Below are 14,585 nucleotides of genomic sequence, written 5' to 3'. Positions count from 1 at the left end.
GAAGTTCTGTCAAGGCCTGAAATCCATCTTATGACTTATGCCAGTAAGTGCGTGGCTTTCTGTTTCCCACACCACATGGCCTAGGGAGTACCCTCAGCTGAAAAAATGCAAACCTACTCCCCACAGTTCCTCCCTTTCTTGGCTTTGATCAGTTTCTGCCTGCTTTAGATTGCTCTCCAGAGCCTCATTATTGTTTTTTAACTTGACTTTTTCCATTCATCATTGGTCCACATTTCATTCCTGTCATGTTGAATTCTGTTTGCAATTATCTGGATAATTTTTAAGAGTATAAAACACTACAGATTTTATCACTGATATTTCCTTTATCTATGCCTTTACTCCTTGGGAAAAAGCCAAATACACACAATGCACACAAATCTCACCCCATTTAGTTCCCCCTCTTCCAAAAGGGAACTCCAATTCTTGTCTGCTTTTGGTCATTCTCAGTAGACATCGAATAGTTATTTTTTAAAAATGTATTTTTACACATGATGGCCATATTTTCATAATAATTTTATATGATTCGTATTGTTATCTTGAAGTATGTATTGCCATTACCCTGATATTTTTAAGAATTTAAACATTATAGATATTATTGTTATAGTTTCTGTTGTACATTTTTCCACTTCCATATCTCTCCTTCAAGGCAGTCAATCACTGCCCTGAAATTGGTGTGAATTCTTCTCCATGTTTTTATTATTATACAACATTTATGTATCCATAAATAGAACTTAAAACTGTTTTGTATATTTTTTGATAATTATATAAACAGTATATTATATATTACATTATCTAACTTGACTTTTCCGTTCATCATTGGTTTTGTGGTATATTTATGTCAATACAATTATAGGAACTAAACACAAGATTATTTAGTTCATTAATCTTAACTTTTGTATAGTTACGCATCCATTTCTTAATTGACTTCTTAAACTTTTATGACATCTCTGAGCCTAAAATTTTTAGATTGAATACACCTGCTTTTTAATAGGATAAGGCAAAGAGGATTAAATTTCATTTATAAATAAATTTTCTGTAAAGCTAACTTTGCTGAGATCTTTCTGTAAAAATTTCAAGATATTTTTACAAATTTAAACTAAACCTAATGGGTCAATTGTTTTGATAAAAATACAAGCAATATTTGGGGGCAGATTTCTCTATTAGAATTAATTTATTCTTTCAGGGCACAATATACTATTTTTAGCTGTTATTGGAAAAAAACAATAGCTCCTGCTTTTTGAGCATGCCCTACAGTGGCATGACTCATGCACAGTATATTTGTCAACTCTGGCCTTTACGACAACTTTGCAAGATAAGTGTTTGTAGCCTGACTATATAGATGAGGATTAGAGGTTGAGAGATTAACTTGTAAAATTAATATACAGCACAGAATAAATGAGAAGGAAATTGGTGTTTAAACATATATTTGTTGTCTCCAAAGCCTGTGCTTTTCTTCTGTGTGATATTGTCTGTTCGAAATGGTATTTAGAGAAAATTTGTTCACCTCAATGTAGTGTGCAACTTATTATTATAAATGTGTTTATTTGAAAGTAAACACACACAGTCATTGAAAGGTATAACTAATAAGGTGATAAGGTAATTTAAGTTTTGATAGGATCTGCTGAAAGGGACTTAGGTTTCTATTAGCTTCTCGATAGTACTATTGGATCAGTCATTATTTACTGTGTAAGCTTTTCAAACTTGTTTCTTGCCATCAAGTCATATAACCAAATTTAGATGGAGTTTGTTTTGGTATCCAATAATTCTTTACCATGTTTTACATCTATAGCATTGATTCTGTTGAACAGATACAGGCATTGTATGTATGCTACTTGATTAAATTAATAAGGTATTGTTTTCATAAATTTGCTTATAGTTATTTTTTTAATTGTGGAAATTTGAGGTAATTTTGAACTTGCAAGTATAGTTTATTAATATTCTTATTAAATTGCTAGTGAATCAATGTCCTGTTAAATGTTTTATTTTTGTAATTCTTTTTTCTTCTTCTTCTTTAGATGCTACCACCCTTATATATGGTAAGTCTCACTCTCAGGCAGTTAAAAGAAAGTGCCATCACTGTGGGATGTATAATCCATATTCCTGGAAGAGAATACTGTCTTTTAACTGTCTTAGAAGTACTATTAAAATGCGATGTTTATGGATACCAAAGAGAAACTGGTTAAATGCATTTTGTCAACACGTTTTGTGGAAGCCTTTAGGTATTCGATATGTTCGTAAGAATTCCCAACCATGCTGTTGTTCCAAGGTAATTTTAGGACAACTTCAAATCATTTGGCCAATCAATCAACTATTATTGCACGCCCATTGTCTCAGTGCATCAATCTAGGTACTGGACAACCACACAAAGGAAACAGTTAATCAATACAATTTCTATCCTCAAGTATTTTATAATTAATCATAAATATTCCTTTACCATTTCTGGAACTCTGTCCTTTCCCAAATAAGACAGAGTGCTGCCTTCAGTTACATCCTTTGATTTTCCCTTCCTTTCAGTGCTTTGAAGCAAAGCTATCTTTAAAAATAAATTCTGTTGCTCTAGACATGAGGACAAAAACATATACATGGTGCAATTTCTGCTAGCATTTGGTCCAGTCCTTTTTTATGTCTTCTTTCTTTTTATCCTTACATATAATATTGATGGTTATCCATTAACAAGAAGATTAGTAAACTCTTAAAGAAGATGGTAAGAGAAATGTTTTTTAAGGAGCATTTACGGCTAAATTGGTATACTGGCAAATAATTTATCAGTTAAATGTACAGTCCAATGGAAAATGAATAAGATTTTCTAAATAAAAAGTGTTTATTTCAAAATTATGTACTTAAAAACTAAAGTCCCTAATCCTATGCATGCAGGAATTATTCAACGGACAATAAAACTGAAAGTAGGTCTTTTATTATTGTTATTATTATTATTTATGGTTTAAAAATATTTTTAATGAACCTCTTCTAAACTAAAATATTTATCTTGAAAGATTCCATTAGTTGGAATTCACCTTGTTCATCTATATTTTAAACAGAAATAAATGCATTGTAAATGAAAATCTCATGATTTCATGATTTAATGGTCACAAAAGTGATGAGTTGAATGCACTTCTCCTCATCTGCTCAGTGGCATTCTAGTAACAGTTTGGAGCGCTTATTATTTTCTCTGAAATTCTTAAAGTATACACTCTGTGACTTACCCTAAACCTTCCTTTCAAGTTAGTTGTAATTCCAGCTTGTGATAAAAAATAAAGAGGAGCTCCTTTCCTCTTCATTCAGACATATGGCAACAATTTTTTTGATACTATACTTGTAAAATATAAAAATTATCTTTATTTATTAAATTTATTCTGTGAATTGGGTCACTTTTGTCACTTTAAAAGATAGGTGAACTCTACTGCAAGGAAATCTATTGATAATATTGCAATGTAAGTGAATGATACAGATGATATTAGAACTTTGAAAGTATTTGGATCTTTTCTTATTTAAATCTGCTAAGTAAGAAACTGACTAATCTTCACAGAACTTCCTAATTTGCCTTGTAAATGAAACTTGTATGTGAATTTTTTATCATCAATTTTTTTATTGAGATTGTTCACATACCATACAATTATCCAAAGATCCAAAGTGTACAATCAGTTGCCCATGATACCATCGTACAGCTATGCATCCATCACCACAATTAATTTGTTTTCAATTTTTAGAACATTTTCATTACTCCAGAAAAGAAATAAAGACAAAAAAGGGAAACTCAAATCCTCCCATACCCTAACCACCCCCCTCCATTATTGAGTCATAGTTTTGGTATAGTACATTTGTTACTGTTGATGAAAGAATGTTAAAATACTACTAACTGTAGTATATAGTTTGCAATAGGTATATATTTTTTCCTATATGTCCCTCTATTATTAACTTCTAGTTATAGTGTCATACATTTGTTCTAGTTCATGAGAGAGATTTCTAATATTTGTACAGTTAGTCATTGACATTGTCCATCACAAGATACACTGTTCTATACATTCCCATCTTTTAACTTCCAACTTTCCTTCTGGTGACATACATGACTCTGAGCTTACCTTTTCCATCACCTTCACAGACCATTCAGCACTGTTAGTTATTCTCACAATGTGCTACCATCACCTCTGTCCATTTTGAAATGTTTAAGTTCACCCTAGTTGAACATTCTGCTTGTAATAAGCAACAGCTCCCCATTCTTTAGCCTAGTTCTATATCCTGGTAACTTATATTTCACGTCTATGAGTTTACATATTATAATTAGTTCATATCAGTGAGACCCTGCAATATTTGTCCTTATGTGTCTGTCTTATTTCATTCTATAAAGTGCCCTCAAGTTTTCTTCATCAACCCATTTTTTTAAGACAGTTTTGTTCACACGCCATACATTCTGTCCTAAGTAAACAATTGATGGTTCCCTGTATAGTAACATATTTATGTATTCAGCACCATCATCACTATCTATATAAGGACATCTCCATTTCTTCCACAAAGAAGGAGGAAGAGTCAAAGAAGGTAGAGGGACAAAAGAAAAAGAAAAAAGAGAGAGAGAGAAAGAAATGACAGCTAGAAAGCAACAAAAGGAAAAATAGCATTAAACTAAAGTAGAATAAAGAGTCAGACAACATCACCAATGCCAGGAGTCCCATATCCTTCCCCTATGCCCCACCCCCAATATGCATTTAGCTTTGGTATATTGCCTTTGTTATCTTAAAGAAAGCATAAAACAATATTTCTGTTAATTATAGTCTCTAGCTCGCATTGATTGTATATCCCCCTCAATCCCACCCTATTTTTAACATCTTGCAATGTTGACATTCATTTGTTCTACCTCATGTAAAAACATATTTGTACCTTTTATTACAATCGTTGAGCACCCTAGGTTTCACTGAGTTATACCAGTCCCAGTCTTTGTCTTTCATCTTTCGTTCTGGTGTCCCACATGGTCCTAACCTTCCACTTTCAACCATGCTTACAGTCATCTTTGTTCAGTGTACTTACATTGCTGTGCTACTATCTCCCAAAACTGTTCCAAACCTCTCACTCCTGTCTTTTCCTCTCTGTCTACAGTGCTTCCTTTAGTATTTCCTGTAGAGCAGTTGTCTTGTTCGCAAACTCTATCATTGTCTTGTTTGTCAGAGAATATTTTAAGCTCTCCCTCATATTTGAAGGACAGCTTTGCGGGATATAGGATTCTTGGTTGGTGTTTTTCTCTTATCTTAAATATATCACCCCACTTCCTACTTGCCTCCATGGTTTCTGTTGAGAATTCCGCACATAGTCTTATCAAACTTCCTTTATATGTGACGGATCGCTTTTCTCTTGCTGCTTTCAGGATTCTCTCTTTGTCTCTGACGATCGATAATCTGATTATTAGGTGTCTTGGCATAGGCCTATTCAGATCTCCTCCTTTTGGAGTACACTGCGCTTCTTGGATCTGTAATTTTATGTCTTTCATAAAAGATGGGAAATTTTCATTGATTATTTCCTCTATTATTGCTTCTGCCCCTTTTCCCTTCTCTTCTCCTTCTGGGACACCAATGACACATACATTTCTGCATTTTGTTTTGTCCTTAAGTTCCCAGAGATGTTGTTCATATTTTTCCATTCTTTTCTCTATCTGTTCTTTTGTATGTAGGCTTTCAGGTGCCTTGTTCTCCAGTTCATGAGTGTTTTCTTCTGCCTCTTGAGATCTGCTATTGTATGTTTCCATTGTGTCTTTCATCTCTTATGTTGTGCCTTTCATTTCCATAGATTCTCCCAGTTGTTTTTTTTTTGAACTTTCGATTTCTACCTTATGCATGCCCAGTGTTTTCATTATACGCTTCATCTCTTTTGCCAATATCCTCCCTAAAATTTTTGAATTGATTTAGTATTAGTTGTTTAAATTCCTTTATCTCTGTTGAAGTGTAAGTTTGTTCCCTTTGCTGGGCATAATTTTGTTTTTCCTAGTGTAGGTTGTAGTTTTCTGTTGTCTAGGCATCTGGTTTCCTTGGTTACCCCAATCAAGTTTTCCTAGACCAGAATGGGCTCAGGTCTTAGAAGGAAGGAATAGTATCTGGTTTCCCTGAGGGTGTCTTAGAAGATTGGTACACCCTGTGAGGCCTCAAGTCCCTGTGCTTTTCTGCCCAGCAGGTGGCACCTGTCAGCCTGTAGCTCCAGACTAGTGTAAGGAGGTGTGGCCCGTGGCTGTTTTCCCCCAGACTCTGGGGTCTGGTTCTGAATGGAAGGCAGGTAGTAGAGCTGGGCCCCACCTCTTTCCTCTTAGGGAAGGTACCCCCACCCCTCCAGGGAGAAGTCATTAGCACTTGAATAGTCTCTCTGCCTGTGCTTTCTCTACCCTTGTCTGGGTCAGAGCACTGGGAACTGAAAATGGCTGAGGCTTTCTCCACTGAGCCAAAAAAGGGACAAAAAACCCCCTTCAGGGCCAATCCACAGCCACCCTCTGGCTCTCTAAGGTCAGTCGTCACCAAAAGCCTCTGTCTGCTTTTTGGGGATTCATATCTTGTATTGAGCCGTCCATGTTTGTTAATTAAAACCCCATTTGGAGCTCAGCTGAGCTATATTCGCTTGCTGGGAGAGTGCTGCTCTCTAGCACTGCGAGGCTTTGCAGTTAGGGCTGTGGGTGGAGGGGGCTTCCAGCTTGGATCCGCAGTTTTTACTTACAGATTTTATGCTGCGATCTCGGGCATTCCTCCCAATTCAGGTTGGTGTATAATGAGTGGACAGTCATGTTTGTCCCTCCACAGTTATTCCAGATTATTTAGTACTTCCTGGTTGTTTATTACTTGTTGCAGGGGGACAAACTAGCTTTCACTCCTTTCTATGCTGCCATCTTCTTCCGTCTCCTGTATGTGAATTTTAAATATATTTTTCTGCTGGCTCAGTATCAAGTTTTGTTTTTTTTTCCAATTCTTTTTTCATTATTGCCCTCTCCTGACAAGGGGTCTTCTTGGACATTTTTTTCCTAATCATGCTCCCACAAAATTTTAAGACCACAAATAAACTGTAAATCTGTGTATATACTGTATGTATAGCTGTGCATTATACATAAAAAAGTAAGATTTTTTTCACCATTTGTAGGTAACATCACCCCCATGTGACTTCAATTATCTGTACATTATTCAGATTTAAGAGGTCAGATAATATAATCATGTGATTTTTCAGCGATCTGTTGAGTTTGGAAAGAGAAGCATGTAGATTTCCCCTATTTGAAAAATTTAAAGTAACAGGGGCACCGAAAATCCAATGGTAATGGTAAGACACTTAAACGGTCCTGTAATTATTGTTCTGAGTAAGCAGTGTTAAATCTTCATTTATAAATTCTGAAATTTTAAGGTTTACTCAAGCACATTCTTTTCCCTTCAACTCTCTTTCCAATGTGACCTCACTTGTTCACAGAACCTCCTCCACCCCTTTATTTTTACATTAAATGATTATAAGCATGAACAAAACCTATTCATTACTTTCTGAGTTTTTCATAGCACATAGACTATATTTCCACTTTATACCTATCCAAGTGAGACCTTTTGAAGTGACTAGGTGAGCTCACATTTCTTCAGAAAAGGAAACAAGCATCATTTCATTTATTAGCACCAGGTCTTATAGGTGACTTGGCTTCTTCAGGGAATGGAGATGACACTTTATATATAAATATAATATCCATATAATATAAATTTTGTTTGAACAACCTTGAGAATTTTTATTGGGAATACTACAGACAATTAAAATCATGGCACAAATCGGGGGTTAGAAATAAGTTTTTCTCTGGTGGTAAACTGTTTGACTTATCTTTTTTTGGTCTTAGTTTTCTCATCCGCAAAAAGGGTATCATTCAGTGCAATTGAATTAATATTTACTAAACACTTCTTACTATTTGCCAAGAACCCTACTAGTTGTTGGAGGTGAGCAAATGGGACAATAAGTGGCAAAATGCTTTGCAATGTTTGGTTAAACACTATGTGAATGTAATTCTACCCAATGGGGAACATTACTAAAATATTCCCTTTTTTGGGGGAAAACCATTTTTAAAAATTATGTAATTTTCCTATGCAAGAGCTCTTCAGTTAATGATTAGAAACACTGGAATAATATCCATAACTTCTTTCATAATTTCATAATTTATCCCAAATTGTATAAATCTTAAATTGACATTGATTCACCCTTGGTTAGTTTTCTGTAGATTTCTGAGATCATAAGCAATTGCCTTTATACTGAAAGTTTTGTTTCTAATTTGGGAGCTAATAATTTCTTATGAATTTACTTAAACATTTAGGTAGAATTCTTTTTCTCATATTTTTGTGTTTTTTCTGTTTCCTGTTAAACCATCAGCCACCATAAACTTTTTCTAGAATTACATGCATGTGCTGATCATTTTCTAGGAATAGCTGTTTACTTCTGTGATCTAGATAGTCTAGATCAGTTTTGAATTTAAAGTGGAAGTGAGATGTTTTTATAATGTTTGAAAATGGTGGGATTAATAGGAAGTAGTGAAGGAAAGAAAAACCCAAAATTTATGAGGAGCCATGGTTTATTTTATGGATACAAAGTCTCTCTAAGCTAATGATTCAGTGCTAGGGGATCTGTTAAATAAATTGGTTGAGTAAAATGATGTAAAAATTTACCTGGAATGGAAATAGCTCTTGTTAGGGTACAAAGAGACATTTAAAGAGTCTACTCTGGGGAATAAGACTGAGTTTATCGACACATCTGGTAATAAGACTGAGTTTATCGACACATCTGGAATGAGCCAGTACACAACAGGAGCTGTAAGAGGCTTGCCCCGGGAACTGAGTCTGCAGACGTTTCTGAAACCAAATATTGTTTTTATTTTATTTTAAAACTCATTCTGGAATCCCCACCAGATGCAGAATTTTTTTTTTTAATCATATGTTCATATGACAGTGCAGTTGTGTGACAACTATAGTTTGCTGACTTGAAACTGAAGGCACTTACTGGTCACATTAGCTTTGGTTGCTTTGCTAGTGTACGTATAATTTATTTTGTAGTACCAATTAAAGGCGTAGGAGGGCATACAGGGAGGAAGAGGGAGACTGACAATGGTGAGGGGAAAGGGTAAATGGGTGGTTTTGAGAAGGAAGATCATGTGTGAAAAGCAAGCTATAGAAATTATCTGCTATTGACTAATTTTTTTGACAAATCATTTACTGTTCAATTCAAAATACTGCCTTTGCTCTTAAAAGTAAATACTAGTTTTCACAAGTGAAACTGCAACTACAGTAGACTTAACACTGAAAAGCACATTCTGTAGGCAAAGTAAATATGTTTTACCCTCTGTGTTCAGATGATGATAGTACAAGTATCTTTCCTGTGATGGAGAAATGCCTGCGAATCTGCTCTCCTTTCTATGAAGTAATAGCTTTCCTGTTGACCACATGTGTAACGTTCATGTTTCACAGACTCAGTTTACTCATTTATAAGATTAGAATGTTGGTCTAGATGAATACCAGGATACCTTCTAGCTTTAAAATTCCATAATTCAGTCATCATATTTAAATGACCCATATTCAAAATTTAAAATTGAGCATGGTGAGAACATTTTAGTATGATCTCAAACATGTCAAATATATTTTCTTTGAGCATTGTGATACTTTATTTCAATATTTTATTTCATTTTTCTTTGAAAGAATGACAAATAACATCTTGTGTGTGTTGTGAAACTTATGACATGAGCAAGACACAAAATGTAAATCATGTTTCCTATATTTTCTTTAACTACCTTCATAACCACTATTTTTGTCATTTTGAAACTTCACTGTATATGTAATTGCCGGTGTTTTTTATTAACTGTGTTACCAAATTTTTCCCCCCTCAAGGAATTGTTGCTGGCACTTTAATAATTGGTAGCCCAATTCTAGTCAAAATTTTCTGGGACTATGGAAGATCAGGGTGAGCAGAAATTATGATTTTTAAAAATTTATTCTTAACTTCTTTCCAGTAAAACATGATACTGTATTGGCAGATAACTCTTAGCTTTATTGCATTTTTTGACACACTGTCTCTTCATTCCTTTTGTCTTTAATTAGTACCCTGGATGAATAGGGTCTTATTATTTATTTATTTCTCATTGTATTTTAAGTCACTAAACACATTTCAAAGGAACGTGATTTAAAAGCCAAAGTCTCACTTTTTGTAACCGAATAATCAACTCACCTTTTTTTCAACTCAGCACAATTTACATTAGTGTCTGTGTATTATTCAGAAATAGCATATATTGCAAAGAAATCTATGAAAAGTCTGCCTCTAATATAGTGATAAATTGCCTGTGATTAGATTAGTTCTTTTCCTGAGTTTTATTTATTAACAGGTGCCATATGTAGCAAAAGGCAGCCCAGTGGTTAAGAAGGCGGGCTCTGGAGCCTGACTTCCTGGATTCAAATACGGGGTCTTCCATGTATTAGCTCTGTGATTGCGATTTGCAACCTAATCCCTCAGTCTTAGTTTTCTCATTCGTGAAATAGGGGAATAGTAATACCTGCCACACGAGAATGCAGTCAGGAGCGAATGAATTGTCGCCTGTAAAGGGATTAGAACATTGCTTGGCGCATAGTAAATACTCAGCCTTTCAAGCAACAATACACAGAAAAATTTCGATATTATTGGAAACAGCTGAGCTGCCTTGAAACCATCTATGTTAAGTATAAATGTCATGGTTGGCTCTGATGTATTCTGTAGACAAACAGAGCATTATTTAAATTGAAACTTCTGTTTTGTAGAGTTCACTGTTCAGAAGGCTAATTGTGGCGTTCATGTAGATTCATTTCTAAACTACTCTAATGCCTACCCATATTTTTTTCACTAATTAACAAAGAACAACTATATTGTAATGCTGTTACCAAATTGCTTGTTTTAATTCTTTGGGTGATGGTACCTCTTTACACCCTCTGTAATTCTTTTCTTTCTCCTTAAATTAGCATTATTATTTAAGCCTGTTATAAGCTAAAGTATGTGAATGTTCTTTAAAACATTTTATAGTTCAGTATTTTAGTAAAAAGATTTTACCATTAGATCCTAGTTTTTAAAAAATAGCTTTTTCAGATATTTGTTTAATGCCAACAAAATGTGTAGGATGGGTATCAAAAGAAATGTTATGAGATATAACTCTATTCATGGATTTTTCAGAAACTTTTTAAGAATGTGATTTAGAACTCAGGAAAAATTAACAGAGTTCTAAGTGATAAAAAGTAAGTTAAGTTGGGACAAAAAATAATCCATGGATGTTATGTATTTTCTTGGATTCATTCCCATTGTCCCTTCTAAAGGGCTTTGGGGCTTAGTGGGTGAGGAGGAGACAAGCAGGATGTCGTGACTTTACCGAGTGCGGCTTTGATTAGGTTCTTTGGTCAAAAAAATTGATTAATTATTAATAGGACAGGAAATACTGGGAGGCAGAAGGAGGGAGTATTTATTTTGAATTGTATTGGGATTTTGCAATAAACCTAATTCCTCAACTGGGAATCAGAGGAAAATTCATGCAAACCCACAAGAAGTAATTTGCCTTTTTCATATGCACATAAAACACATTCCATTTGCCTTATTTTGGAAGTATAAGCTGTAGAGGGCGAAAGCTATCTTGATATATGCCTGAGAATTCTCCTGATTTCATATTGCTTTGATTTTTAAATTTGATCTTTATCAGGTCAGGGAAATAGTTACCGAGTGGAAGGTGATAATGTAGCTTCACCTGGTGAGCCTTTGTGTGTCTATCAATTTGCTTGCTTCTTTTAGAAATGCTGGATTTATATAATTTTACTTTATAAAAGGGCTGAGCATTGTAAGCAAATGTTTAATTTTACTTTTCACTTGAAATTAAAATGATATAATACAATTAGTTTTTTCCTTTTCTACTATTCAGTTCTTATAATACACATGAGAACAACAAAGATATGTTTCATCATTTAACTGTGACTGGTGATGACTCAGAATTAAGACTTTCTGATAAATTAGAAGAGGTATATGGTTTCATAAAATTACATTTCTGTAGCTTGCAGAATGTCTTAGTGTTGGCTTAGGGTTTATTCATGACTATTGTTTTTCTTTCTTTGTTTCTAACGCATTTAATCTCTCATTAGCATGACACAGCTTCAGTTTTTGGACTCTTCAGTGATAGACTCTTCATTTCATCCTGTTTTTTGCACTCTGTTTATTGTGATGATTAGATGCTAAAAATGCCAGAAATATTGGGAGGAGTAGAAAGGATGGTGCACTAGGACTGATCCTTAGGAATGACTTCATTATGACTTTTTGCATCAGGAGATGATGATTGGCCTATGTTGTATTTGTTTCTCTTTTTGCTTGATGATGTTTAGATGTTCCAGTGTTTAGGAAATTTTAACGTGTGTTGTAGGGCATCTTTAAGTTAAGCTTCTAGTTCTTCAACAATACCTATTTTATGTTGTTCTACAAAATTGTTACACAAAAAATATCTGTGAAACTTTCTAAGTGTTCTCTCTTGATGAAATGTTCCTCTATTCCAGACGTTTTAGTCAGACGTTTTCACTGGCTTTTAATCAGAAAGCTTCTTAATTGAATCTAGCTTGGCCACTGTTAATCTGAAGAATCTAAAAACTGTCATATTTTAACTGGTGTTGCTATAGCTACTAAACTCTCCATCTGCCAAAGTTGTCCATATGCCATAATTTACTAATTTTGCATGTGTTTTACACTCTAAACTAACTTACTCATTCCTTTTTGATGACTTATCACATAGTAACCAAAAATAAAATAAAATAATAATGCTTATCACCAGTAAATAAATTCATTTTGATTTTAACTTTTTTTTTTTTAACTTTCAGGACACACATGTATAACACTGACTGTTTTGCTTATGATGCTAGTAACCATTGGCTAGCTGTCTTAAATGAAGAAGAATTAAGAAGAAAGTGTACACAAATAAACAGAATCTTTCTAGTTTCTTAGAACTTTTGGAGAAATGGACACAATACTTCCAGTAGTGCTCTTCGCTTTCCTGGTTATGGATGTCTTTAATATGCATAGTAAAGTCAACAAAGCAGGGAGGAAGGAGTCCATCCTGGAATCACAACCTCAACACACCTAAGCCTCTTGAAAATAGAACAACTCACAGGACTGAGAGTGATTGCTTTCCTGAATGCATAGGGATGTATAGAGATTCATTCATTCATGCTGTAGAATGTGAGCAGGAAAAAATGAAATGTGATTCTTTTCACTCATTGTGTAATGATATTTTTACGTATACAGGTAATAAAAATTAAAAATATTAATTAGATATTGAAAACAAACAAAAGCATTAATTAAATATTGAAAACAAATGAAAACCTGAAACCAGTCTCTTCTAAGGAAAATTGTCACAGAGAGCTGAACTGCATTGTAAAATGATCCTTGACTGTAACGCCATTTCAAAATTTTTCCTTATCCCATTAAAATGAGTCTGAATGGGTTAGCAAAATATTTTAAAGGGAAAACATACTAATGATCCAGAGTGTTCAGTTTCTTGGGTTAGTAGGTGGCAAGGGAAGAATATAGAATGAAAAAATAATTCTTCCTTTGTTTCACAAATACGGATAATGAACCAGGATTTAGCCCATTGGTTCTAAGATGGTTTAGAGAATTTTGTCTTTAGGACAATTTTTTTTCTTTTTTCTCCTTTTTTTTTTTTTTGTAAAAGAGTCCTGTGAAAGGAGTCTTCTTTGACTAAATGTGTTTAAAAATATCCAGAGATACTATAATATTAACATAAGAAAAGATTCTGTATTTCTGAAGTGAGATGTTCATAGCCAAATTGTAAATCTTGTTCTTTTGAAATATTAAAATTAATTTATTTGTATTTATTTATGTGAATGAACACATTGGTTTTACATATATAACAAGAAAAGTTCATATATTCAAGAATATATATAAAGAAAAATTTATTTTCCCTAAATAGAAATAAATAACTGATCATATGTTTTTTGTCTCATGTAGTATTTAAAATTTACTTTCTTAAATGGCAATAATTCATTCCTAAATAAGAGATCTCCACCCTGTTTCCTGTAAGTAGTTTAGAATGCTGCCCTTTGGCTAACTTATTGTGAGGCATTTTCAGTTACTTTCAAATTATACTATATTACACTTTCTTAACCATGTCATATCCTCTCATACTAATGAGTGTTGATATTGTTTGTTTATTGTTGATTTACCTAAAGACAATCACATTAATTTCTAGGTTCCTAATATATTCTTGTCATATTAAGTATTAGACCAGAGTAAAATATACACCAACTAAATTTAACAATAATTAGTTTGCTATATTGTGTCATCTATTTTTTGTTGTTGAAGTATTTTAAAGTAAATTCCATATGCATCATGGGATTTCACTGTAAATACTTCACTATGCATTTCTAAAAATTAGGACATTAGCACAATCATTATTGCAACTAACAAGACTAACATAGTTTCCTGATATTTTCTTAAATTATTAATTCTTCTAAAAGTTCTGGGAAGAGACTCATATCCACCCATCAATTCATTAATTTGTTAAATATGAGGGCCTGCTCTGCCTACTCTGTGACAGCCTTTAGCAAGGATAA

At 33.7% G+C, this 14,585-nt stretch overlaps 1 protein-coding gene across 3 annotated transcripts in view; it reads left to right on the top strand.

Annotated features, from left to right (window-relative positions):
• CD55 (CD55 molecule (Cromer blood group)) overlaps positions 1-14,150 on the top strand; it is a 35,034-nt gene extending 20,884 nt beyond the window's left edge. The window contains exons 8-11 of one of the 3 annotated variants that reach the window (XM_037824829.1): positions 2,016-2,036; positions 9,855-9,927; positions 11,894-11,990; positions 12,834-14,150. In XM_037824829.1, coding sequence (XP_037680757.1) covers positions 2,016-2,036; positions 9,855-9,927; positions 11,894-11,990; positions 12,834-12,848 — 206 coding nt within the window. In that variant the 3' untranslated portion in view covers positions 12,849-14,150. The remainder of the gene's footprint in view (positions 1-2,015; positions 2,037-9,854; positions 9,928-11,893; positions 11,991-12,833) is intronic. The other 2 variants (XM_037824828.1, XM_037824830.1) reach the window with 2 other exon arrangements.
• Positions 14,151-14,585: the final 435 nt, after the last annotated feature.

The sequence above is a fragment of the Choloepus didactylus genome, chromosome 2 (assembly GCF_015220235.1).
Source record: "Choloepus didactylus isolate mChoDid1 chromosome 2, mChoDid1.pri, whole genome shotgun sequence".
Classification (NCBI taxonomy): Eukaryota; Metazoa; Chordata; class Mammalia; order Pilosa; family Megalonychidae; genus Choloepus; species Choloepus didactylus.
Note: the sequence above shows the minus strand (reverse complement) of the source record. Positions and strands in the feature narration are given on the sequence as shown.